General features: G+C 47.3%; 1 protein-coding gene across 2 annotated transcripts; it reads left to right on the top strand.

Annotated features, from left to right (window-relative positions):
* Nucleotides 1-413: 413 nt before the first annotated feature.
* GLUL (glutamate-ammonia ligase) lies at nucleotides 414-9,944 on the top strand. Of its 2 annotated transcripts, XM_028121471.2 has the most exons (8): nucleotides 414-537; nucleotides 1,607-1,726; nucleotides 3,196-3,374; nucleotides 4,750-4,911; nucleotides 6,376-6,522; nucleotides 6,916-7,043; nucleotides 7,223-7,422; nucleotides 8,014-9,944. In XM_028121471.2, exons 2-8 carry the CDS (start codon nucleotides 1,620-1,622, stop codon nucleotides 8,330-8,332), a joined length of 1,242 nt encoding a protein of 413 aa, XP_027977272.1. In that variant the 5' UTR covers nucleotides 414-537; nucleotides 1,607-1,619; the 3' UTR covers nucleotides 8,333-9,944. The 2 variants fall into 2 exon arrangements, with proteins under 2 accessions (XP_027977272.1, XP_027977273.1); XM_028121472.2 differs by lacking the exon at nucleotides 1,607-1,726.
* Nucleotides 9,945-25,524: the final 15,580 nt, after the last annotated feature.

The raw sequence follows: 25,524 nt of genomic DNA, 5'->3' as shown, positions 1-25,524 counted from the left end.
TCCAACCTGAAGGCGGCAGGGGTGGAGGCCGGGCGGTCTGTTGGGCGCCCCGCTCCGGCCCGGGGGTGGGGGCTGAGGTGGACGACCCCAGGCCCGCGGTCGGCCCGCAGAGGCGAGCGGCAGCCGGGGCAGGCGGGGTCCTTCCTGCCAGGAACTCGCCCGTCGGCGCGCCGCGGGCCAGCCCTTCCTCTGCTCCCCTCCCCCCACACGCCCCCTCCCCCCGCCCCAGGCCCTTTCCCTTTCTTTCTTCCCCGGCCCTCGCGCCCCCTCCCCGACGGCGCCCGCTCGACCGCTCGCCCAATGGCAGCCGGGCCCCGGCGCGCATCAGCCGATCCGCCCCGGCTCCCGGCCGCTGGGAGCCAATCAGGGCGCCGGGGGCGGCGCGGGCCGACGATAAAGAGTGCGGGGCTCCGAGCAGCCCCGCAGAGCCGAGAATGGGAGAAGAGTGGAGCTTTTGAACAGCAGCACACCGGCCTACTCTCCTCGCCGCACCTCGCTCTCGAGGCCTGCCCGCCCTGCCGCTTGTTCGCCGCCCAGGTAAGCGCGCCGCCGGCCTGGGGGCTCGACGTGGTGCGCGCCGCCCCTGCAGCCCCCCAGCCCCCGAACCTCCCGAGCCCCGCCTGCGGGCCCCGTGGCTCGGGGCAGCCCCTTGCACCTCCTGCTTCTACGGTGCTCCTCTGCCCCCAAGCTCTCCGCGTGCTTTCGCCGTCCCCGGCTCCCGGAGGCTGGCGATTGTGGGGTGCGCTGATCGCCAGGCTTGGAGGAGGGCGGGGAGTTGTTTTGATCTTTCTCTCGCTGCTCGCGGCCCTAAGCGCCGCCCCTGGAGGTCGCTCAGCGAGGCGAACGGTGGAGCTACTGCTCGGCCCAGCGCTCCCAGCTCGGCGGTGTTGTGTGCCTGCGGATGGAGTGGCTGGGTGGCCCCACGGGAGCCTCGCTCTCCTGCCCCGCGGTGGCGGGCCTTGGGGGATCGTCGTGGTCTTGAGGATCTCTAGACGCCTACACTGAGGCGAGTGGCCGTGAGCGTCGCTAGTACGGGCCGCTGCTGCGCGGGGTCCCGGGGGCCTTGCACTGTGACTGAACAATGGGGAGCCCGAGCTGCGGCTTGGCCAGCGGGCGCAGCGGGCGGAGAGGTCGGGCCGGGCCGAGGCAGCGGCGGTGCGCTGTCTCCCCGCCCCCCCCCCCGCCCTGACTCCCCGACTCCCTCCCAGCCTCTGCCCTCGGAGGGTATGGCTCCTTCGGCCAGGCCTTGAGATCCGGACGGGGGCCCGAGGGGCGGGGCGCCGACTTTAGGGACATTTCGGTGGGAAAGGGCTACCCTCAAAGTGGATTATCCCAACTGCCCGGGGGGCGGGAAGCGGGGAACCTCCCCCAGCCGCAAATCCGCCAAGACCACAAACAACGAAGATGAAGACGACGTGGAGTCGCGGTCCTCGGAGTCCCCCTCCAACTGCTTCGGCTTCGTCGCCTACTCCATGAACTCCGGAGAGAAATCACGAGTCAAGATTAAGACCGTGACCCACCAGCCCTCGTATTCCTCCTCGTCCCGATGCGATCCCGAACGCTCCCTGACCCCCTCTCCGTCTCCGTCTCCGTCTCCCTCGCCCAGAAAGCTCCGGTGCATGGACCAGCGAGAGCCGGAGAACCAGGAGAGGCGCGAACGCACCTCCAAAAGGAGAAGGGCCAGGGAGGGCTACCCCAACGATCCGATTGACCTTCTGTGGCTGGGGTGAGTGAAGAGACAGGGAGGAAGACCCCGGAGCCGGCGACAGCTGCAGAAACAGCTAGGAAGTCCAGAATCCCATTTTTACCCTACATAAACTCAGGGCAATGGGTTACCAGCCGATAACAGTAGACTAGAATGTTGGCATCCAACTCATCTCACGGAAAAGAGCAGGAAGCCTGGAACTGAGGCTTAAAGGGATAAAGTGTGGCTTGATATTGTTGGTGTTAACAGGTTGGGGAGGAAGGCCAGAGACTGGGTTGTAGACTTTTTAGTGGGAGCTGAAGGGGTCAGGTGTTGTTCCTCCTGGCCTTTAAAGGCGGGGGTGGGGGAGGGTTGGGGGGCAGTGCGTGACCGAGACCTCTGCCCGCCTGGTATGCAAAGGGATATGGAAAAGGACCGGTTCTGCAGTGCAGTGTGGGAGATCGGCCGGTGGAGGTTCTGCTCTTCCCCAAGGGAAGGGGTGAGGCTCCTGGAGGGAGAAGCAGTTCTGTTTTCAGCTGGGCAAACATGGACGGTTGCCCATAGAAACTTAGCCACTGTACTTCAGAAAGTTGCCCAAGTCGTTGGGGAACAAAGTGTTCCGTTTCCATCCACTCTGGGCCACTGAGCTGGGGGGTGGGGTACAACATTTCCTCTTGTGTTGGGTTTCTCTTCTTTCAGAGGTTTTGTGGCGGTGGCTTGCAGTTTTTAGCGTGCTTCAGCTTTTGAAAACCCAGATCTTTTTGTTAACAGAAGTGGGAATTTCCTCATTAAAGTTCTCTGGAATCTGAGAATGTCCGTTGCAAATGTAAATCTGCCTTCCTAAGTGAGAAGACCAATGGAAATGTTGGCAGTGTGCATCTTAGAATCCAATGTAGATTAGATCTTTTGATACCTTGGGGATTTGTAATGCCTGCCCTGCTCTTAGGAAGCCCATCAGCCTTTTGAATCTTCTGGCTGGCCCCCTTGTTTCTTCTTCCTACTGTCTCAGTGTGTGGGGGTGCTTTTGGGAGAGGTGGAGGAATCTCCAAAAAGGGTTTTTCACAGAGGTGCTGGCTAGGATGCAAGGAAAAGACAAGACTGACCCAGACACCATAAGCAGCCAAGCTTTTCTGTGGCTGAATTTTACTTGTATTGGGAGAGAGCTACCTTCTGTAAACACTCTCTTTCTGAACTTCAGTGTTTTGCCCATAAAACACTATATAAAAAATAAAACACTTCCCCTACCCTGGCTACACTGAGAAAATAGAGCTTAGTCCTCACAAGGGTGGATTCTAGCTCGAGGAAGCCTAGAGGGAGATTTTTGTCTAATATAAAAACTTAAATCCCTCTGAAAGCAGCATGAGTTAACTATACCCTGGAGAGTGTGGCTTCCAAAGGGAGGGGACGACCTTCCCATTGTGACTTTTTGCTTTAATTGTCCTCACTGAGTCATTCCTGCAGAGGATCAGTTTGGAGTCGGTTATCATTGTTTGGTCGGTTCTTCTCCGCAGAACACCGTCCACCATGGCCACCTCCGCGAGCTCCCACCTGAACAAAGGCATCAAGCAGTTGTACATGTCCCTGCCTCAGGGTGAGAAAGTGCAAGCTATGTATATTTGGATTGACGGGACCGGAGAAGGATTACGTTGCAAGACCCGGACCTTGGACAGTGAGCCCAAGTGTATAGAAGGTGAGAGACCAAGCAGAGTGGGAGCCATGTGGGGGTGAGAGCAGCCTGAAACCAAGCCACTTTAGATTTAGATTTGGCCACTTTATTATTCTGTTTGTCAAGCTTCCCTAAGGCAGGGTTTCTCAGACTTGAGTCGACGTTAAGCTCCTCCACTGCATCAAAGCATAGCAACAATAGACCCCTTTATTTCAATAGAATCTTCCATGCAAGCCAGTATATTGAAGAAAAAAGATTGAAAGTCTAGTTGGGGCAGGAGGGGGGACCGGAGACTTTGCTGACTTGGGCATCCCTGCTTAGTTGGCTCTAAGGCATCCATCCCCAAGATCCCGGTTTGAAAACCACTGCTCTACCCTGACTATGCTATCTGCTTCACAAACTCTTTGGATGCTGTTTCCTGTTCCTATCAGTGAGGTTCTAGATGCAAAGCAGACTCTGTAAAGTGGTTTCTAAATAGGACTGGCCGTTCATTTGTTTCTAGTTGATTCTACTTTTGGAAATTCTTAAGCCACCTGATTGCTTATCACACTAGGAGCTCTTATATAAGTTGTGACCTTCAGTTTTCAGTCTGGAGCAAGCCATAGCCCTCCTCCTTCTGGAAGGGGACCAGAGAAGAAATATCACCTCTCACCTACTTTCCGGATGGCTTACTCTTTTGATAGTATTCACACTGGAGTGAATGCATGACCATAAAATAAAGTATATAGTGTGTACCTGCTGTGTAGCAGATCTTAGACAGGAATTGGGTGGGGGGGGTACAAGGTAAGAGTCTGGTCTCTCTGCCTTCAGAGAACTCATAGTCAGCTTGAGAGATGAAGAAACCCACCTTTAAAACATAGTGGGGAAAGTGGATAAGTGATAATGGGAGCACCCTTGACTAAGTTACCCTGCTAGTTGTCCATTTCCTCATCTATAGAATAAGGACATAACTTGAGCTAGAACAGTCGCTAGATGCAGTGGGGAGATGAGTTAAAGAAGCAACACAGGTGGCCTAGTAGGGGAATCAGAATCTGTTTCTCCTATTCTCATTTTTTAAATGATGACTGATTTCCTGATTATGTCAGAATATTTCAGTTTGTCTCCTTGGTGTCTAGTAGATGGACTTAGGGAAGATACATCAGTTACTCTCAGGCTGTTTTTGTGACTGTCGTTTTCTTAAGGAATTGATGCAGAGTGGTCTTACTTGCCTCTCACATAGGACATTAAAGCTATGTGCAGTTGTCAAGAATTTGCATATGAATAGCAGGAGTTCTGCATCTCTGACTTTCTGGAGAGAAAGTGTAGCTCTTTAGACATGGAAAGGTTAAGTAAGGGGCTGTACTCTTGCCTGAAAAGCTCTGCCTTTTTAACTTAATTTTCCCTTTTCTTTTTCCCCCAGAGTTGCCTGAGTGGAATTTTGATGGCTCTAGTACCTTTCAGTCTGAAGGCTCCAACAGTGACATGTATCTTGTTCCTGCTGCCATGTTTCGGGACCCTTTCCGCAAGGACCCCAACAAGCTGGTGTTCTGTGAAGTCTTCAAGTACAACCGGAAGCCTGCAGGTGTGTATAGGATAGGTATGGCTCCTCAATCCATGAATGATGTAAAGGGGAAGGACAAGAGATTCCAAAATTGGTCCTGGGAACACTGGACTAGACTATCTCATGTCTCAGAACTGTTTTCAGGAGTCTGGGCGATTGGACATGGCATCTCCACTCCACATTTCCTCAGAGAGGTAGTGTGGTCCATCTACCCATAGTTTCCTATTGGTTGTATAAAACAACAGTGAATTCCTTTAAATCTATCTACCGGTAGAGTTCCCCATGACGCAGCCCTTCCCGCCTGCCTCTAGATTTAACAAAACATGGATTCTGAAGTCGGAATGGTGGGTTTGAATTCTGGATCTGTCACTTAACTGGCTGCGAATCTTGGCAAGTTATTTATCCCCTGTTCTCAGTTTCCCTGATTTTAAAAGAGGGGAGGGGGACTAAAATCCATCTCCTGTCTGGGCTCACCGATAACCTACATGTACCTCAAGGTTCACTGTAACTGCATTTTTGGTTTTTGCCTGGTGTGGCCGTTGATCCGGATTCCCTCGCCGTTCATGTTTTTCTCTCAGTGGAAGTGCCCCCCCACCCTCCCCGCTATTTAGTCTCTTGCTACACTCTGCCAGTGTGAACTTGCAACGAGTCACTTCGTGCCTGGACCTTAAGTGCCTTTGTTTTGAGAGGCAGTACCGTATTGTGGTAAAGGGCACGAGCTCTGAAGCCAAGGTAGCCATGGACTTCCCGGTTCTGCTACATGCCCTGTAAGCTGGGTAGGCTGCCTGGTGTCTCTGAGCTGAGCTGCAGTTTTTCCTTTGTAAAACTAGAGGCTTTAAAATACTTCCCTCAGGGTTGCTAGGAAGACTCTGCTGTGGGTTTTCCTTAATGCAGAGGTCTTAAAATGTTTTTTGGGACATAGTTAAGCAGCTGATGATAAGTATTTATTTTAAAGTTCTTTTCTAGCTTAGAAATTGTTTCCAGTTGAGCTCATCTCATCTTAATATTTTACTTTTGTGCTAGCCGACTTAGCCCTTCATCTTCTCACCTGGAATGGGAGGCCCACAATAGACAAATGATTCTCTCAATGAAAATTGTAGGTTTGGCTCTAAATACTTGTGAAACTAGGGATAAGTCTGACAACTAAAAGCGGCTGTCTTGTGCGTAGAGAGTTTAAGTGCCTTGACATGTGGTACTTGGGAGGTGGCCAGCATGCCGATAAGGTGCAAACTTGGCTCTGTTCTGGATCCATGGTCATGGGATTTGTTTGTCACCCAGGAGTCTCCCTATAGATGTATGATTACCGCTTCTCCCATTTCCTCCACTTAGGCTGATGGGACACAAAAAAGGTTTATTATTCTGTGTCAGTTCACCTTATAGTCCACACTTCAGCTTGTGGAATCTAAAGACCTTTTTCCCAGCAGCACTGGGGTTCAGTGGATTTGCCCATATGTGTCTAATGGTACATTGACTCTTTTTTTCTAGAGACCAATTTGAGGCATACCTGTAAACGGATAATGGACATGGTGAGCAATCAGCATCCTTGGTTCGGAATGGAGCAGGAATATACTCTCATGGGCACAGATGGGCATCCTTTTGGTTGGCCTTCCAATGGCTTCCCTGGGCCCCAAGGTAAGTCCCCCCGGTGAGATGTGAACCTCCCGTTCCCTAGTTGCTTCATTGCCAAGGAAAGACTCCCTCCCCAGAGCTGACAGTGACTCATTATGGATCAGAAAAGCTATGGGAATACCCTGAGGCTGGCTGAAAGAATATGGTAAAGAACCCTCCCGTTACCCAGATCCGGACATGGATATTAAGACATTAGCATGGAGGGGGAAACCCTTTGGGCTCCACTGAGGTTATGGTCAAGAGGAGCCCCCTGCATGCCACACCCCCACCTCCCAGTGAAGGTAGGCATAGTGATTCCAGAGAGCAAGTGTTGAGAGCTTTCTGATTTCTGACTTTTGTGGAAAGGGATTTTCTTGGTTTCCCATCTCTTGACCTCTCATCTTAATGCCCCTGCAGGTCCATACTACTGTGGCGTGGGAGCTGACAAAGCCTATGGCAGGGATATTGTGGAGGCTCACTACCGGGCCTGCTTGTACGCCGGCATCAAGATTGCTGGGACAAATGCTGAGGTCATGCCTGCCCAGGTAGATGACTTGTTCCTCTGTAGGACGTATGGGCCAGTGGGGACTTTTGCTGGCACCCCTCGTTTACCCCGAACTTAGGTGGGTTGGAATAGAGGTGAGAAAAGAGCAGGGTTTGGAGCTTGTGAAGTGGGGTAAGAAGTTGGCATTATTTTAAAGGCCAGGCGTGTTGTTCTCTCTAGTGGGAATTCCAGATAGGACCCTGTGAAGGAATCGACATGGGAGATCATCTCTGGGTGGCCCGTTTCATCTTGCATCGTGTGTGTGAAGACTTTGGAGTGATAGCAACCTTTGACCCTAAGCCCATTCCTGGGAACTGGAATGGTGCAGGCTGCCACACTAACTTCAGCACCAAGGCCATGCGAGAGGAGAATGGTCTGAAGTGAGTGCCTTCTCCTGATGGGGCCATCTTCCTTTCTTTGCCAGCATACTTGCCAAGGGTTGGATGTGTTGGGGCTAATAAGTAAGCCGGACTTCTCCATTTGTACGTTAGCTTTTAGCACTTGGCTTTGAAAGTTGTCTTCTAATTCTCTTGTTTGTTCCTGTTGGAAGAGTATCAAAACATACTCTAGGAACAGAATCCAAGGATAGCGATTGGAAAGGGATTGAAAAGACCTAATTTAAACGTGTTTGAAAATCTTCGGTATGAAATAACTTAGTAACAGTAAAAGCATGTGAATGAACTTAACCCTTCTGGGTGGGGCAGGGTCTTTGATTAGGGTCTTTTCATTCAACAAATACCATCTACTGAGCGTCTGGCACCCTTGTGAGGCATTGGGTGGGACACACAGGGAAGAAGGCCGAGTTGCTGCCCTCGTGGATTATTTGATCAGTGGGGACAGTGTTCTGGTGAATTGTGAACCGTCTTTGAGAGACGGGTCCCTCTATTCTTAGCTCCATACTTCTGCCCCTGCCGTTGAAGGGCAGATTTCCTAGTGCCAGGTTGGACCCTCATCTTTTCTCTTTCCTCTAGGTACATTGAGGAGTCCATCGAGAAACTGAGCAAGCGGCACCACTACCACATCCGAGCCTACGATCCCAAGGGGGGTCTGGATAACGCCCGGCGCCTAACTGGATTCCATGAAACATCCAACATCAACGACTTTTCTGCCGGCGTGGCCAACCGTGGTGCTAGCATCCGCATTCCCCGGACTGTCGGCCAGGAGAAGAAGGGTTACTTTGAAGACCGTCGCCCCTCTGCCAACTGTGACCCCTTTTCAGTGACAGAAGCCCTCATCCGCACATGTCTTCTCAACGAAACCGGCGATGAACCCTTCCAGTACAAAAACTAAGTGGACTAGACTTGCAGCCGTCAAACCCCTCCTAATTCTCCATCTTGCCTCCGTGTTTGCCCCTCTCTTGACTGTCCTAATAGCTGTAACTCAAAGGGCGGAATATCAAGGTCTTTTTTTTATTCCTCATGCCCAGGTTAATATCTCTTTGCTTTCTTTGGCCAGGATAGAGGGATCAGGTTCTTAATCTTTTTACAACCCGCCCCCCCCCTTTTTTTTCCTGTCACTGAGGCTGTCTAGTAAGTTAGTGGGGAGGGGGTGGGGAGACATGACCACTGTTTCCATTTAATCAGGTGTGTTTGTCCAATAGGCGTAGCTACCCGGACAGAGCATAGTGTTTGTGAAGGGAGGGGGAGGGCTCTTTCTTCGAGGTAGCTGAGTGTTGGGGGACGGGGGGTTACTTACTCTGGGGTTAGGTTAGGATTTCCCCCTCTTGGTAGGAAGTTCCGCTTTGTGTAAGGTTATAACCAACTTTTTATTAAAAGTGAGACTTAGGAGAGAACCAGGCAGGAGAATGCACCTCTGTCCTGGTACAGTGCTCCCCTTAGCTGGGGCGAAATGGCCCTTCCCTGAAGACAAGCTCAGCAGAAGGATGGATTGACCTTCCTTAGAAGAAAAAGTTCTTACTGCTTGGTCCTCCATTTATAACACAGCAGAGTAGTATTTTTATATTTAAATGTAAAAACAAAAAAAATTATATATATGGGCGTGCAGATATGTGTGGTTTTTTTTTTTTTTTTTTCCTAAAGGAGGAGGAACATTCTGGTCACTGGGAGCCAAATTCGAGGTGAACAGTCTGGTTGGAAAGAAGGATCTCCTATTGAGTGGGGGTGAGGGAGGCAGTGCTTACAAAGCTGGCTGTCTGGGGCTCTGCTAGTACCTCGCTGCCACTGTAGGGTCCTCTGTGCTCTGCCCACTCTTCCGGGGCGGGGGGGAGAGGGGGATGGACACCAGTCAGGTAACAGGTGGAAGCACGTTGTGAAGGAGCAGTCGCCTGAGCCCCGTGGCTTTGGTTTAATAAAAGACACACACGTCCACACAGGTTTAGAAATAAGAGTTGGCTGGTCAACTTGAGCATGTTACTGACAAGGGGGGTTATTGGGATTATTTTCTGGTGGGACTAGCATGTCACTAAAGCAGGCCTTTTGGTATATTAAAATTTTTTAAAAAGCAAAACCAGAAGTTTAGATTTTAATCCTGTTCGTAGGGTTTCTGAGCCTTTGTTTCTACAGAATCGCTTGTTTGCTTCAACTGTCTCCTTCTCATGTCCGCTCTGTGAGGAGGTGGGGACAGCCCTGGAGTCAGAACACCTGTCATTTTGTATCCTGGTGTCTATTCTCTGAGTGTGAGATTCTCCTTTCCTTTGTTAAGATTCCTGAGGAGTTACTTTTTCTTTTATAATAAAAAGCAAACCCCACCTTCGTCCCTACATTTTCCCTCCTGTGTCTGGCTGTTTTCGTGTTCACGTTGGCTGCAGCAGGCCAGCCGTGGCTTTCTCTTGCCATGACGACTTCTAATTGCCATGTACAGTATGTTCAGCGTTAGGTAGCTCCCATTGTAAACAGACTGTTTTAACTGCCCAGCGCAGCTCTTATAAATCAACCTAACATAAGATCTCTTCTGACTTGGTTCTTTGTGTCTTACATCCCTATGTGCCTTTTGTTTTATGTCCTACCCAAAAAGGGGAATTTTTTTTTTTTTTAAGAGACAGAGGAAGCTCAAGTTTACTTGTTCTAGGAATTTTTAAAAATCTATCCTGAGTCACGTTGCCAACCAGCTCTTCCCTGTTCTTTGGGTGTTTGGAATCTCAGGATGAAGGCATATCCCAGCCCTAGAGTTTAGTAGGAGGGTACAAACCCCAACCCTCCCCTCCTTGTGCTCCAGAGCTTGGCTTTGATCTACAATGCTGTAACATTGTCTTCAGCACTCCTCTGGCTTAATTTTATAGCAGCCGGAAATATTTCAAAGGCTTCTTAGTAACCCTACTGGTGTTTTTTTTTTTTTTTTTTTATGGGGAAGATTTTTTTTTTTTAATATTTTATTTAATCATTTGGGACACAGAGATACAGAGAGCACACGTAGGGGGAGAGGCAGAGGGAGAAGAGGCTTCCCACAGAGCAGGGAGCCCGACGTAGGGCTCGATCCCAGGACCCTGAGATCATGACCTGAGCGGAAGGCAGGCGCCCCTCCCTCCTGGCCTTGATTTCATCCTTACCCACCTGCCAGTGGTTCTTCTAAACAGCACATGTTGACCCTGTGGCTACCGTGTTTGAAACCTTCCGAGGCTGGCTGTGTTCAGGGCCAGCTAGCCCAGATAGGCCTTGGACGTGCCTTTCCTGGCACTAGCCCAATGAGCTGCTCAGGATTCCCCCAAAAGCTCCAGGTGACACCTCTGTGCCCTTGTTCTTGGTCATTTTACCTGGAAGTTAGTTCTCCCACCTCACCTGGTTTATTCCTACCTTAGTTCATGTCCATGCCAGGCCAGGTAAGAGCGCCCTTCTCCATAGTGCTGTGCATGTACCTCTAGCCAAAAGCACTAGTCATCCAACGCTTTAACCTAATGTGCCAGGTATTGTGTGCAATAGTAATTACTGTCTTTAAAAGGTACTGTCCTCTATCAGTTTGGAAGTAGGTGGGTCCTGTCACAGCAAACTTAGAGATCACCATTTTCTTCAGGCAAGTGTGTATTTTGCTCTAATTTTTTTTTTAATTTTTTTTTAAAGATTTTATTTATTTATTTGAGAGAGAGAGAATGAGAGATAGAGAGCACGAGAAGGAAGAGGGTCAGAGGGAGAAGCAGACTTCCTGCTGAGCAGGGAGCCCGATGTGGGACTCGATCCCGGGACTCCAGGATCATGACCTGAGCCGAAGGCAGTTGCTTAACCAACTGAGCCACCCAGACGCCCCTATTTTGCTCTAATTGTAACCAATCTTAGATACTCATGTTTTGTTTGTTTGCCTAGGAAGGTTGGCTCCCCACATTTTCAAAGTAGGATGATCTTACTGGTTTGCTGGGTATGATCCCAGTTTATATTGGTTATTTCAGCATGATTATTAAGAGTGCCCTCTGTCACTCAGCATTCTCCTGGTTTTGCTGATAAATTGTGGGGTGTTCTTTCTATTGAAGCTGTACTTCCCTCTTCCCAGCTGAAATTGGCTTCCCTTCTCTGGAGTACCCCTTGCAGTCCCTGGGGTTGGGGGAGGGGGGAGGAGGAGGAGGAGATGTCATCTGCAGCACAAGCACGAGATCAAGGCAGTGGCCTGAGCAGAGTTCCCCAGCAAAGATTACATGAAAAGGAATTCTAAATTAATGTGATCAGACTTAGCTGGAAATGAGTTTATTTCCTTCTCTACCCTCGCACCTAGAATTAGCTTGGACCCACAGGTCGTAGGGCAATCCCCTTGTGTTTCTAAGGTTTTTTTGTTTTTTGTTTTTTGTTGTTTTTTTTTATAGCTCATTTCACAGACACTGGGTTACCTGATAAGTTATCAGTGATAGATTAAGCAGAATGGCGGCCAAGCCTGCAGCCTTAAAGAGACAGGCCAGTGTTCACAAAAGGAGTTCTCCATTTTAAACATGAAGTTTCCTTGATATCATCCTGCCAGTTACTGGCTAGGAACTAAATGATGGCACAGGCTAATAGAGGAATGTCAGGGAGCAAATGGAGGATTCCATGGCAGTCCTTGGATGGTCACATTGGGGCCATTTAACAAGCCGGATCTGTGCTCCTGGGTAGGATCACACAGGAGTATGGAAGTTCCTGAATACACTTGTGGCACCAAGACTTCAGCTATCTCACCACAGGCTTCTCTTAGCTAATTCTAGCTATTGCTCGGCCCTCACGCCAATAAAGTCAAGTCTAGAAAGTGACTTGCTATCCTAAAGAAAGCCCATCCCTCAACAGGACGTTTTGATTATAAACTTCAGGAAGGCAGGGGTCCTGGTTTTCTCAGCACTATATCCCAGTCCTGTCATGGTGCCTGAAGGACTTGCTTAATTAATTATTTTTAAGTATCCGTTTTGTGAGTTCTAAGCCTTTGGCTCTATTGGTGACATCGAACCCATGAGGTCTCTAGTGGTCTGGGGGTGTTCTAACCCAGGTCATGGCACTGAAATTAAGTTCTGTTTTAGTGACCTTAAACGACGGCTGGCTTGGTTCACTCTGGCTGGAGTCAGGCTGCCAAGAGCCTTGTGTTGCTTTATGAGTAAGTGGCAATTCATTATGTAAGTCCAAAGGCTTCAGGTAAATTGCAACTGTAAACAGATTTGAGCTGACGAGAGCCCTGCCGTTTTATAGCTTTCAGCTCAATCACCAACCACTCATTTAAGAAAATGTCATACTTGATTTTACGATATGCAGATAAACGCACATTCACATAGCCTGTGACAGGCATACACCATATTTGGACATGCATATATGTACACGTGAGACACGCAATACAGGCACCCTACATGAACCTGTTCCCCAAGATACAGCATCTTATGAAGGAGACAGGAACTTGGGAGTATCTCTTCTAGAAGGAGCCCACCCTCAGGAGAATTCACTGGGCTGATAAGCTGTCACTAGGAGCAGGCCGGCCGGCCCTAAGTCTTCAGGCATGATTCCGCCACCAGCCCTTTCTCTGCTTCATGGGTAGGAGATTTTCAGGCACTGTCAACTTAGAAGTATTTGTCTATGGTGCACTGCCCAGAGCCCTCTGATGTCAGGAGCTGTTGTCCTAGTGCCGCTTTACCGAGGAGTGCTGGTGTGGTTCCTACTGCCATTTCATGAGTTGTTTTCTGGGGGCCCTGGACCTCAGCAAATTGTCCTCTTTCTCATGGGTCTCAGGTTGAGTTACTTGCATTGTCTTGAGATGGCAGCTTGTCTCAGTGTGCTCAGCTCCTGCACCTTATCTGTGGCCTTGTCGGCAGACCTGTGCACTTCCCTCCAGCAGGCATGTGCTCACGAATCTAAACTCTGCCTGGAAGACTTTCTGCGTTTGCCTTTCAGTAAAAGTTCAGAGTAACTTCTTCCTTGTAACTATTATACGTCTATTATATTGACATTAAATGGAAGAGGCATTCAAGATACCTCCAAAATTTGATAGGCACTATTTGGGGTATTTTGGTGCAAGCACATGAATGAAGGGATCAAATCAATGGAAATTGTTCTCTTTCTCTTATGCCCTCCTCTTCTTACAGGTAAAAGAATGTCATTGGCATCACCAAGCAATATGGGACTTCTGGTCCTATCACTACGTATACTAGCTTACCCTCAAATGATTTTGCAAGCTGTTTCGATAACTCAAATAATGTTATGTATACAGAAGTACAGTATTATATTGGTAGAGGGGAGAGAGGAGGATTGTTTTTTGTTTGGAAGAAATGAACACTTGTCTCTGGGAAGGAATCTGTGATTTGTTAGGAACTAAGTTTAGAGAGACAGTACTGTAGGCGTATCTACTTCTTCAGGTCTTTCTTTAGAAGAGGTCATAAAATTAACATATTGGAATTCTCCCCAAAGAACCTACCACCAGACTCATTCCTAGATGGGCTTAGGATCCAGAACCGCCGACTTGGAAACATTTTTATATAACTATATTATGACCTAGCCCACTATAGGTACTTAGCCAAGTAAGCCTTCAGTAAATGTTTATTGAATTAGATAATTAGAGAAAAGTCACTACCAATATCACCGGCTAGGGGAAGTGGATAAAAGCCTGGGGCAGGGTAGGGGGCAGTTTATTCACAAGCATCACTCTTAGGTGCTAATGGCTTGTGTATGAGTTGCCCCACTGCTGCAGTTAATCCCAAAGTACCTGGTCCAGAAATGTCTTCTCCCTCTTCCAAAATGCAGAGCCTTTTGGGGTGATCGCCCCAATTGCTATATCCTAGTAGCAGCTGAGTCTTCCAGGTTATTTTCTTCTCTTAAGGAAGGGATGAGATTCCTTCCAGATTTAGAATTCTGTGCTATGAACTATCATCTCCAAAACTGAAATAAAGCAGTTCAGTCTTAAATTTGCTTTCTTGGAGGATGGGAGTGATCTTCCAGTTTATGATTACTTATTTGCCATCAACGTTCTCAGCTGAACTCAGAAAGTCAGATATGTTAGAGAAGTCTGAAAGAAATGACCAAGCCATATCTTAATACAGCGTTTCTTTGGGGAGAAAATTATGAGGTGACATTTTAGTATGAGTACTAATAGGAATATTTAACCCTAAGTCATTTCTTCCAGGTTAGAGAGAATCATTTCTCTGTTCAAAGACTCCAGCTTCATGTAGAGGCATTCTAAAGCTGGGTAGGAATCTTCCCTAGGTGGCTCGGCCCAGTGCTCTCCATCCCTGAGGGATGCCTATCATTTGAAAGCACCCTAAGTGTGTTATCTGGGATTGCATAACAAATTACCCCAAAATGTGGTTCCTTGAAACAGCAAATATTTGTGATTTCATATAGTTTCCTAGGGCCAGGAATCTGGGAGTGACTTAGCTGGATGGTTCTGCCTCAGAGTTTCTTTGGAGGTTGCAGTTAAACTGGCAGGACTGCAACCCATGAAGATTTGATTAGAACTGCAGATCATGTTTCACATGACTGTTGGCAGGAGGGTTCAGTTCCTTGCCACGTGAACTTCTTCATAGCGCTGCTCAGGACGTGTCTTGCCCCAGAGTGAATGAATCAAGAAAGCAAATCAGAGAGGGAGAGAGAAAGAGAGAGAAAAGAAGTATATGGAAGCCACAGTCTTTTTATAACCTAATCTTTTTTTTTTAAGATTTTATTTATTTATTTATTTGAGAGAGAGAGAATGAGAGACAGAGAGCACGAGATGGAAGAGGGTCAGAGGGAGAAGCAGACTCCCCGCCGAGCAGGGAGCCCGATGCGGGACTCAATCCCGGGACTCCAGGATCATGACCTGAGCCGAAGGCAGTCGCTCAACCAACCAAGCCACCCAGGCGCCCTTTATAACCTAATCTTAGAAGTGCTAGCCCATCACTTTTTGCCATACTCTATATGCTAGAAGGGAGTCACTAAATTCAGTCCACACTTAGAGGAAGGAAAAGCTCCACCTCTTGAGGAGATGTGTATCAAAGAATTTGTGGGTAAATTTTAAAATTCACCACAATCGACTCTTGCTCCCACCCTCCCTTGTCAACTTTGGCTCTGAGGCAGTAGTAAAGAGTCAACTTTTATCCTAGGGAGAAAGTCTTTTATTTAAGCTTTCCGGTTTCTTTCCTCTGACTCTTGTTCTTCATTACGCCCTTTTGTTTGTCAAAGAGTGGGATCAAGGATTTCCAGTACATTGTTGGCACTTCATTGGATGTGAGGGATAATGTTGACTACTTCTCTCCCTTTCTCCATCTCAAAGAGCAGGAGGGTCCTCTGGGAGCCATTGAGGGAACCTGGAGCAGGCAGGAACAAAGAGACAAATGGCTACAGGGACCAAAAAAGCCCCAAAGAGTGTGTTTATGCATATCAAGTATATGGCTATCCTGGACATTTCTTTGGCCTTCCCAAACCACTTGCAACAACTGCCTTCACATTAGACCCACCGCAAGCCCGTGCCTGCATGCTTCTCTGTGACACAGCTGCCCATCAGAGATGCACTTGAGAGTCATTGTAACGACATTTCACCTGGATTAAAGGGTTGGGAGAAGACATATACACACAATGTGATTGATTCCCTCCTTATCCTAGGCTAACCCTTCTCTAATCCCAAAGCCAAAATAAAACAAAACAAAAAACTCCATGAACCAACCCTTCTTCTGATACTTATGGAAGAAAAACAAATCCTCAGCGGAAAGAATATAAACTCAGAAACCCCAAAAGACTTCTTTATTCTTGCCACAGGGTTCCCTGGAGGGAACCTAAAGGGGCCCAATTAATATTTCCGCTCGAATAATCAGGATGTGGGAAGCCAGGGACATCCCCCGGAGGACAAGGTTATCATAAGCCATTTTAGGACACTTCAAAATACCGGTCTGGCCCTGCCCTTTTGTCTACACAACCATTGGAAAGGCAAGAAACACTTCCAGGGCCCACTAAACTGATGTGGATCATGCAGTTTTTAAGGAGAGATGCGGACTAGGCAGTCACCGAGGGTGGAAAGGATGGAAGACCCTTGTCCCCCGCCTGTGAGTCAACCATCGGGTCTCCCCTTACCAACAGCCACTCCGCCGCCACCCGCCCTTGTCTCTGGCCTGTTCTTTGCCTTTTAGCAGATCGGGAAACGCCAACACCTGGCGCAGTGCACCTTGGGAGAGGCTCAGGGGTCCGGTGCCCTCAGGGCCCGTGATCCCGGGGCCGCTGCCCCGCCTTGCGAACCGTCCCAGAAAGTCCGAGAGCACCAGGTGTTTCTGTTCGTTCTGGGTCTCGCCCAGCCTGGCACGGCAGGCGGCAGGCGGCAGGGTTATTTTGCTTTCATAAGCCACATTATGTAAGATCTGGAACAGTGACGCTGAGCCAACTTAGGGGTCACAACAGAAGGGGAGGAGAAGAACAAAGAAATGGAGAGAGAATGAGGAAAGAGCAAGAAGGGAGAAAGAGAAGAGAGAGAGGACAAAGGGATGGGAGGGTGGAGACAGAGGGAGGCCGTTTAATTTTGACCACCTGTTCATATGTTCTTGGTCTCCAGTGACAGCGTATGCTACCTGTGAAGTTCTCCCCGCCTCATTTTAGCTGTGCCAGAGGCCTCCCTGGGTTTGCAATCTGCGGAGGATCTCGCTGAGGGCCAGCTGCCTGCAGGCGTCACCCCGGGGCCCACTGGTGTCTCCGTTGGAGGCCGCAGCCCCTGGCACAGCGGAGCACTGATTGTTCTTGTGGGAATACACACAGGGGTGACCTTGTCTCCATTCCTGAGCCTCCATCACCGTGCCATGCTTGCTGGCGAGTGGGGAAGCTCCAAAGGGAGCTGGAGACCTGACGCATTCCTCCTTTGTTGTATTTCAGAAGGTGATAGCCCACTCCCAGGAACTTGGATAGACAGGAAGAGCAGGTGCCAAAGTTAGGGTAAAGGGTTCTGAATTTACACCCACAAAACATCATTTTGAATTAATTCAGAGCTCTCTACCCTATCTTTGGCACCTGAAGTCTATCCAGTATCTGGGAAAATACCCAATCAATGTTTTCGAACGAGTAGATGAGTTCTTATGGATCTGAGCTGCTCATCTTTCTTCCTCTTCTACCTTTTGAGCATCTGCTTTAAAAAATTATAAACTCTACAAAAATCTGTATCAGGGATGCCTGGGTGGCTCAGTCGGTTAAGGGGCTGCCTTCAGTTCAGGTCATGATCCCCGGGTCCTGGGATCGAGCCCCGCGTCGGGCTTCCTGCTCTGCGGGAAGCCTGCTTCTCCCTTTCCCACTCCCGCTGCTTGTGTTCCCTGTCTCTCTGACAAATAAATAAATAAAAATCTTAAAAAAACAAAAACAAAAACGCTGTACCAGGAAAGACTTTATCTGTAAAGATAAAGATGAAGATAAAGATTTTATCCTGCATCGGTAATTACTGCATGTCAGGTGCTATTGACTCATTTCACTGTACAACAGCCATCTGTAGCTGCCTTACTCTTATTACTCCCATTTTACAGAGAAGAAGGCTGAGGTACTGAAAGATGAAGTGACTGGCCAAGGGCCGCACACTAGTAAGAAGCAGAGTCAGGACCTGACCCCAAGCAACCTAATTCCACAGTTTGCCAGGGCTCAGTCTGTTTGCTCATCTTGAACGTGGCAGTGAGAACTGGCCCGTGGCTGTGAGGACAGAGTCAGTTGAAAGTTCTCTGAAACTTGTGCAGTGTGGCATCAAGGTACATTTCTTAGACAAGAGATACAAGAGTCACAGGTCCCTTACTTTTCGTCTTACCTTTTTTTTGTGACATGGCCACAGTTTTGTTTGAGAGCTGGTGTTCTCGGTGCCTGCTCCTTTGTCTTCATGTCTCCCAGGAGAGAGCATTTCTGAAGCCGATAAGGTGTTTGCCTTCCTGACGCTTTCTTCTTCTCCCTTACAAAGTGCAATCTCCCAATGTATATCTTTATTTTAACACTAACTGGGAAGCAACCTGGCACTGGGATGGAGAGAGGAGGGGACAGAGAAAGATCCTGAAGGGAATATGTCATATCCACTTAGCTGTCTTGTGTGGTCTGAAAAGACTGAAGTGTAACAATGACGACTCAGTTGTGTTCTTCATAGAATTTTATTTTTATTTTTTTAAAAGATTTTTATTTATTCATTTGACAGAGACAGCAAGAGAGGGAACACAAGCAGGAGGAATGGGAGAGGGAGAAGCAGGCTTCCCACTGAGCAGGGAGCCCGATGCAGGACTCGATCCCAAGACCCTGGGATCGTGACCTGAGCAGAAGATAGACGCTTAACGACTGAGCCACCCAGGTGCCCCTGTTGTGTTCTTCAGCAACTGCAACCAGGGACTAAAATGACCCCATGCATGAAGAAGGAAAACCAGCAGCATGCATTTTCCACTATGATTCTCACAGTTAACTTGGTTCCTCACATCTAGGTATTAGGAGGTGGTCCTACTAGCAGGCAACCTCTTGCATTCTTAGGATATCCCTAAAAGGCAGGTGGAAAGGAAGTTCAGTGAAGAAAGGAACATGGAAAGTAAGTGTGACGTCCCCGAGGTCCCTCAGAGGATGCTTTCTAGATGTGGAAGTGGCAAATTACTTTACAGTGGGTGTAGTCTTTGACCATATAAACGTTGCTCTTCCAAAAAGGCAAAGGACTTACTTGCATGCTGTTTGTTTTTAATCGGCAGGGAGACATTAGTCTAAGCTATAACTAACTTTTCACTTCTGTGCCACCTTTTCCTCAAATTTTGCAACCATATACAAGATGGTCTTCTAAAATTCCAAACTAACCAAAGGGTTCTGTGCTCCTAGCACTATCGTCTTCTCACAACTGCGGTAATGGGGACAAATTGTAAACTTACAGAGTCAGGGACCTCACCCTAAAGCTAACTACATAGTAATCTCCAGAGGAGGGAGAGGAGTATATATTTGTAAGAACCATCCCAAATCGACCTCAGGAAATACCTATTGGCTTTAGAGGGCTGAGCAAAGCCATGACTTGGGTCTCCAGGGACCTGAGTTCACTCTCTACCTGGCATCAGTTTACTTGAATTCAGCAAGATTAATTGTCCATTCTCGTAAAGTCAAGCTTATAATACCTCAAGCTGCACAAGGGGGTTTGTCGCTACAAAGCCTAGTCTGCTCCCACAGGCATTGATGATTCTGGACCCTACTTTGAACTGATTATCCTACACTAATTCCATCAAGCCCACATCTCTATTTTTCTCAAACCAGCTAGAATTTCAAACCTTAGCCTTTATCACAAAGTCTCTCATGTCCGCACTCTCCGCACATCCCCTAGTGTGGACCCATTCATTCCCCCCTTTCTCCACGTCTGACCCTTCCACTGGGCTCTCTGGTACTAGTCCTAACTTATTCTCTGCATCGGCCCTCCAGCTCATTGCCTTTACCAAAACCTTCAGGACAATGCTTTCCTTCTGGGCCAATTGGATGTATGAATCCAGAACTCTGGATTTGCAGATACCTCTGTGTGTTCTTGGCCCCTCCTTATCTCCCACGTCTCACATCCTTTCCTTTTCTGTCTCCCTCACTGGCTCCTCCCCGCCTTGACTGGCTTCAACCTCTGCATTTTAGAGAGTTTCTAGGGCTCTGTCCTAGACTTTTGAAACGTACATCTCCGCCCAGGTAACCCTCAGCCTCTGTGCCCCAATTTTTCTCTCCTCTGGGCTCTAGACTTCTGTATCCAACTCCATACTTGATAACTCAGTTGGCTGGCTACTAGGAACCTAAAACTTATAAATGACCAGTATGAAGCTTTTTATTTCAAAGCACCCTTTCCAAGACTCTTCCTCCCCGTCTCTCTGGCACCATCCATTCTTGCCCCAAACCTAGTCATTAATTTTTGTTCTTCCTTTTCATTCATGACATGCTCTCTTCCAGTCTTATCCCTCAGCAAATCTGTACTTTTTATTTACAAATATATTTCGAATCCTTCCATTATTATTCACCTCCCTCCACCATCACATTCCCAGCCCGAATCATTACATCTCTTACTTGTCCTTCAACTTTAGCCTCGCAAATGGCCTCTCTCCTTCAACTCTGAGCTCCAAGTAATTTATTTCCCAACAGCAACCAGAGTAATCTTTCAAAAACCTAAATCAGATGATGTCCTATCTCTTCTAAAACTTTTCAAATGGTTTCCCATTGCTGTTGCAATGAAATGTGAGCTCCATTCTGCTGTCTGTTAGGCTCTGCATTGATCCGCACTCTTTCTGCTCTTCTGATTTCATTTCAGGCCAGAGTGCCCTTCCTCCCTGTGTTCAGTCCTACTGTCCCACTCTCTGGTCTGTGAACACACCAAGATGGTGATCGTTGAGTGTGTTATTTCCTCAGTCAGAAAAGCATCTTCCCCATTTCCAAGCAGAGCTGTCTGATCCTCCGGGTCTCAGCTCACTGCCACCTTTCCAGAGAAGGCTTCACTGACTGCACTTTCTAAAGCCTCACTCTGTCCTCTGTTTATTCCATCATGTCAGTCTTAGGGTTTCTTTCATCATAAGTATCATAGTCGGCATAACATTACCAATCTATTGTACCAATCTACCAAGCTAATCTATTTGTGCATTCATTATCTGTATTCCTTGCAATAATAAGTGTTATTCAATTATACTTCAATATGATGTACTAGAAAGATTTGGGGATGTGGAATTTGATGGAAGATTAGTTGTTGGTCCCATTATTTAACTATTTTGTGATATTGTGATTTACTCTCTCTCTCTGTGCCTTATTTTTCTCATCAGTAGAATGGGATTAACAGAGCATTAAAAGGTTATTGTTAGGATTAACGATACAACATCCATAGAGGGCTAAGCAGAGTTTTTCCTGCTACTACATATTGGTCATGGTATTTCTAAAGATGCTCACTTTCCTATAATTGCATCCCAAGTAAAATCTTTTAAGAATTATTTAAGATGTCTTCATAGAAATGTCCCATTTTTATGATATGAATCAAGGAAATGCTGTGGGCACCTTCATCACACAAACCAGTAGAATCAACATGAGTAGAATGGCCATCATCCTCAGAGACCGGGGAAGGAAGGCAAAGCTTCCTGGGTCCACATGGTGAAACATTGCCCCCAGATAAGCCCAGGAGACCCAGCAGAGACAAGGTAATGTTTTCAAGTAACTCTATGTCTGCTCTGGGCTATGAGGCTCAGAAATAAAGCTGGTCATTGGAGCCTAGGTTGTTTAGTGATTTGTTCACAAGTTTGGATTGCTTTCTTTACTCCTAGGAGCTAAGCTAGGTAGAGACAGTATCCCTTCTATTTCATCTAAATTCTGACTTTCTCCCACCTCTTTTAGACCATGTCTGTGTGGAAGTCAACTTTTGCATAAAAGTAAAAATAAACACTAGACTTAAAACCAGAAGTCTTGGGTCTGGGCACTGGTTCTGTCAGATACAGCATAGAAAGAGATTCTGGACCTTTCTGGCGGGTTGGGGGAATCACTGGCAGTCTTGTAGACATTGCTAGTGGAAGTATGAATTAGAACATCCTTTTGAGAGGGCAGTTTGGCAGTTTAAATCATTATTTCTAATGCACATATCCTTTGGACACCCAGCATTCTCTTTCTAGGAATGTACATGCTTCCATATGTGCCTAAAGACATGTACAGGAAGGATCATTCCCCCATTGTTTATATTAGCAAACTATTGGAACCAATTGGTTAGAAAAATATGGCCCACCCATATATATTATGCAGTTGTTAACAAGAATGAAGGAGGTCTATTTGTACGGATAGGGAAATAGGAGCTATATTGTTAAGTGAAAAAGCAAGGTGCAAAATAGCATACTGTATTCTACCATTTGTGTGTGTGTGTGCATGTAACAGACACACTCACAGACACACAAATTTATACGTTTATATTTATAAACTATTCCTGGAAAAACTTACAAGTACTAATGGTAGTGACTTAACTTGAGACAGGGGTAGGAAAGAATTGCTTTTGGTTGTTTTTCCCCACAGTTTGGGGTTTTAAAAAAATCATGCATTTGTGATCTTTCGAGAAAAATAGTCTGTACTTTTTAGCGTCATGGCACTGAGTCTACAACACTTAGTGAAGGAGAGGTGTCTAATCCTATTATCTTTGGGCAAGTCACTTAATCTTGCTGAGATTTTTCATCACCTATAACATGATTGTAATGATGTACAGCCCTCAGGATTAAGTCAGGCCACCATGTGGACGTGCCAAAGCACACTAGTAGGGAACACAGCAAATGTCTAACGATTGCTTGTCAGGCCCGCCCTCTGTCCACCCGCACCATAGGTAGAGCCATGGGCACATCATCTCCCATGGATTGGGTTTCCTTTCTTAGGCCAGGAAAGTTGCTGTGGATGCCATAGCTATTTAAATCAACTGACCTTTCCTGCTAAGGCTCCAGGACATCTCTATCTTAGGCTGGGGATGACTAAGGTTGCTGATGACGGAGGTTGCTGGGGATGTGTTAGGAGGTGGGGCAGGGGTGGGGCCGTGCCTTCCTCAGACCCATATGACCTACTGGCTCTCATGCTCTGTAAATTTCTCTTGATAGAGACACCTGCCAGCCAGACTGGTAATCTCTGAAAAGATAGAAATAGTAGAGCTCATGGCTCCAATTCCCATCCTCTCCTTGGCCTGAAGTCTTTCTCCCTGTTGCCAGAGTTTTAATTTCCTTTCTCCATTGTTGCCTTGTGGCTGCCTCAAGCCCTCTCCTGAGGGTATGGAGCTTTGTCAAAGCAGCAGGGTTGGACCTGCAGACTTTCTGGAGAACAAATGCCTTGATCTAGAGAAACAGACAGGGACATTTCATTTTCTTCTTAAGAGACACTGTCAGGATTCCATTGTCCTGCTGGGTCCCTTCAAGCCAAGTGACCCCACCAAGGGAAGTCATGTGATTTAACCACCCCCCACCTCAATTTCCATCAGATCTACTTGCTCCCACGCCCATCTTACAACCTAAAAAAGCAGTGTGCTTGCTAACTCCAGAGAGTAAACCCACCTCTCACACCACCACCACCTACTAGAAAACTCTTGGAGTTAAGCTGACCATGCTCAAGGTTGAAAACCTGACATGGTTTCCTCAAAGCTTTGCACAAATACCATTATGGTATGAGAAACAATTTATAGAGGTTCATTTGATCCTTTTAGCTTTTATTTATAAAAAGCTTTTACAAACTGTTAGTTTTATGTATCAACTCGGCTGAGCCATGGTGCCCAGATAGCTGGTCAACCTTATTCTGGATGTTTCTGTGAAGGTATTTTTGGATGAAGTTAACATTTAAATTGGTGGACTTTGAGTAAAGTTTACCCTCATCCAATCAGATGATGGCTTTTAATGGAACAAAGCCTGGCTTTCTCTGAGCAAGAAGTAATTCTGCTTTGACTCAAATTGCGACTCTGCCTGAATCTCCAACCTGCAGGCCTACGCCATCAGGTTTTAGACTCGCTAAGCCTGCATAATAGTGTGAGCCATTTCCTTAAAATAAATCTACCCCTTCTTCTCCATTTTCCTCCTTCCCTCTCTCTCCCTGTCTCTGTCTCTCTTTCCTCTCTCTCTCCATTTGTATTTACAATTTTCTCCTATGAGCAAATAAAACCCAATTAGATAGTTTTTATCAACATCTTACCAAAGTCAACACAAAGAAAGGCATGCTTTGATAAACCTGGAAAAAAATATGTTAGATGTGAAAATTAAATGGTGGAACAAAAGTTGATTTTCCTAGATTTTCTAAGTGTTGAATCGTGAAAATATATTACTTTATAATAAAAACATTTAACATTCATTTCTTAATAGGGAAGCTTATGTTATGACAAAACAGAATTTTGAATTCAAAGTAAAACAAAACTAAAGAAAAAAAACCAGCCCTGTATTTGCTCTACAAATCTAGCTTTAAATCAAATAGCCCAAGGCTCTCTTTCTACCAGATTCTACCCCTAAGATCCTCCATCTGAGAGTCTTGCCATTGCTCCCATGTTCCTGATTTGGCAGTCTGCAAAGGCTATTTGCCAAGCTCGAGCTGGGCAAGCACTTGGTTGCAGCTAGTTTCCATCTGATTCTCACTGCTATGGGAGAGGTAGGTTATTCTTACATAAGAGATCAAGAAGCTGAGATTCCAGGAAGTAATGTGATTTGCTTAAGGCCACACAGCTAGTTAAGAGGCAGAGGCAGGGGGCGCCTGGGTGGCCCAGTCGTTAAGCGTCTGCCTACGGCTCAGGTCATGATCCCAGGGTCCTGGGATCGAGCCCCGCATCGGGCTCCCTGCTCAGCGGGAAGCCTGCTTCTCCCTCTCCCGCTCCCCCTGCTTGTGTTCCCTCTCTCGCTGTGTCTCTCTCTGTCAAATAAAATCTTTAAAAAAAAAAAAAAGAGGCAGAGGCAGAATTTGAACCCTAGTTTCCTAACTCCATCCCCAGTGCTCTGGCCTCTGTATCATGGCTGTATTTCCCTGGATCCTAGGAGATATGGGAAAAGGCAACAACATGAGTCTGGTTCATTCTAGATCAGCCTTTGTATTGATGGGGATGGGATGTTAAAAAATGCATATGATCAGAATTTTTCATACCACCTCCTGGGGCTCATCTTCCCCACCTCACCAAGTCTCCATGCTCTACGCTACAAGAGCTCCAAAGGAAGGCCAGTTCACCCCTCAGACCCAGGAGGGGCTGTAGGCCCTGATCCTCTTTGGCTTGTGCCTCAGCCCCTTTCTGGCCTCCATGGTGGCCGGGTAGGTCCTTTTTATTCTCCCTTTACCATCGTTTTCACACTGGAGAAAACCATCTTCCTACCCTGCCTCCTTTAGAGGCTGGGAGCAAGGTGAGGACTTCTGTGGACATTGAAAGGAAGGGGTGGGGTGAGGGAATGGGAGGGAAGTAGAGGGGTGGGGCACCGTGGAGGTAGCTTGGGAGAGTGGAGTAAAGGTTGCTGAGGGACGCAAGGGAGAAGTGGTCAAGAGCACAGAGTCTCTGGAGCAAGATTATGTGTGTTCAAATCCCAGTTCTTCTCTTGACTGTCTCTGTGTGACCTCAGCCGAATTACTTTGCCTGTCAGAATATCTATGTCTAGGGCTGATGCAAAACTTACAGGAATTAATGGATGTACAAGTACAAAGTTCCTGCTATATGTGCTGTGTATTTGCTTTCATGATCCC

Source organism: Eumetopias jubatus, unplaced genomic scaffold (genome assembly GCF_037043125.1).
Source record: "Eumetopias jubatus isolate StellerSeaLion01/CBP00866 unplaced genomic scaffold, mEumJub1_p1.0 scaffold_12, whole genome shotgun sequence".
NCBI lineage: Eukaryota > Metazoa > Chordata > Mammalia > Carnivora > Otariidae > Eumetopias > Eumetopias jubatus.
Note: the sequence above shows the minus strand (reverse complement) of the source record. Positions and strands in the feature narration are given on the sequence as shown.

What these genes read in the sequence shown, in the direction of transcription:
- GLUL (XM_028121471.2), top strand. Translation starts at nt 1,620, where the DNA reads ATGGACCAGCGAGAGCCGGAGAACCAGGAGAGGCGCGAACGCACCTCC. An exon ending in TGAGCCCAAGTGTATAGAAG is followed by an intron (nt 3,375 to 4,749) that starts GTGAGAGACCAA and finishes TTTTTCCCCCAG; the next exon opens with AGTTGCCTGAGTGGAATTTT. An exon ending in GTACAACCGGAAGCCTGCAG is followed by an intron (nt 4,912 to 6,375) that starts GTGTGTATAGGA and finishes CTTTTTTTCTAG; the next exon opens with AGACCAATTTGAGGCATACC.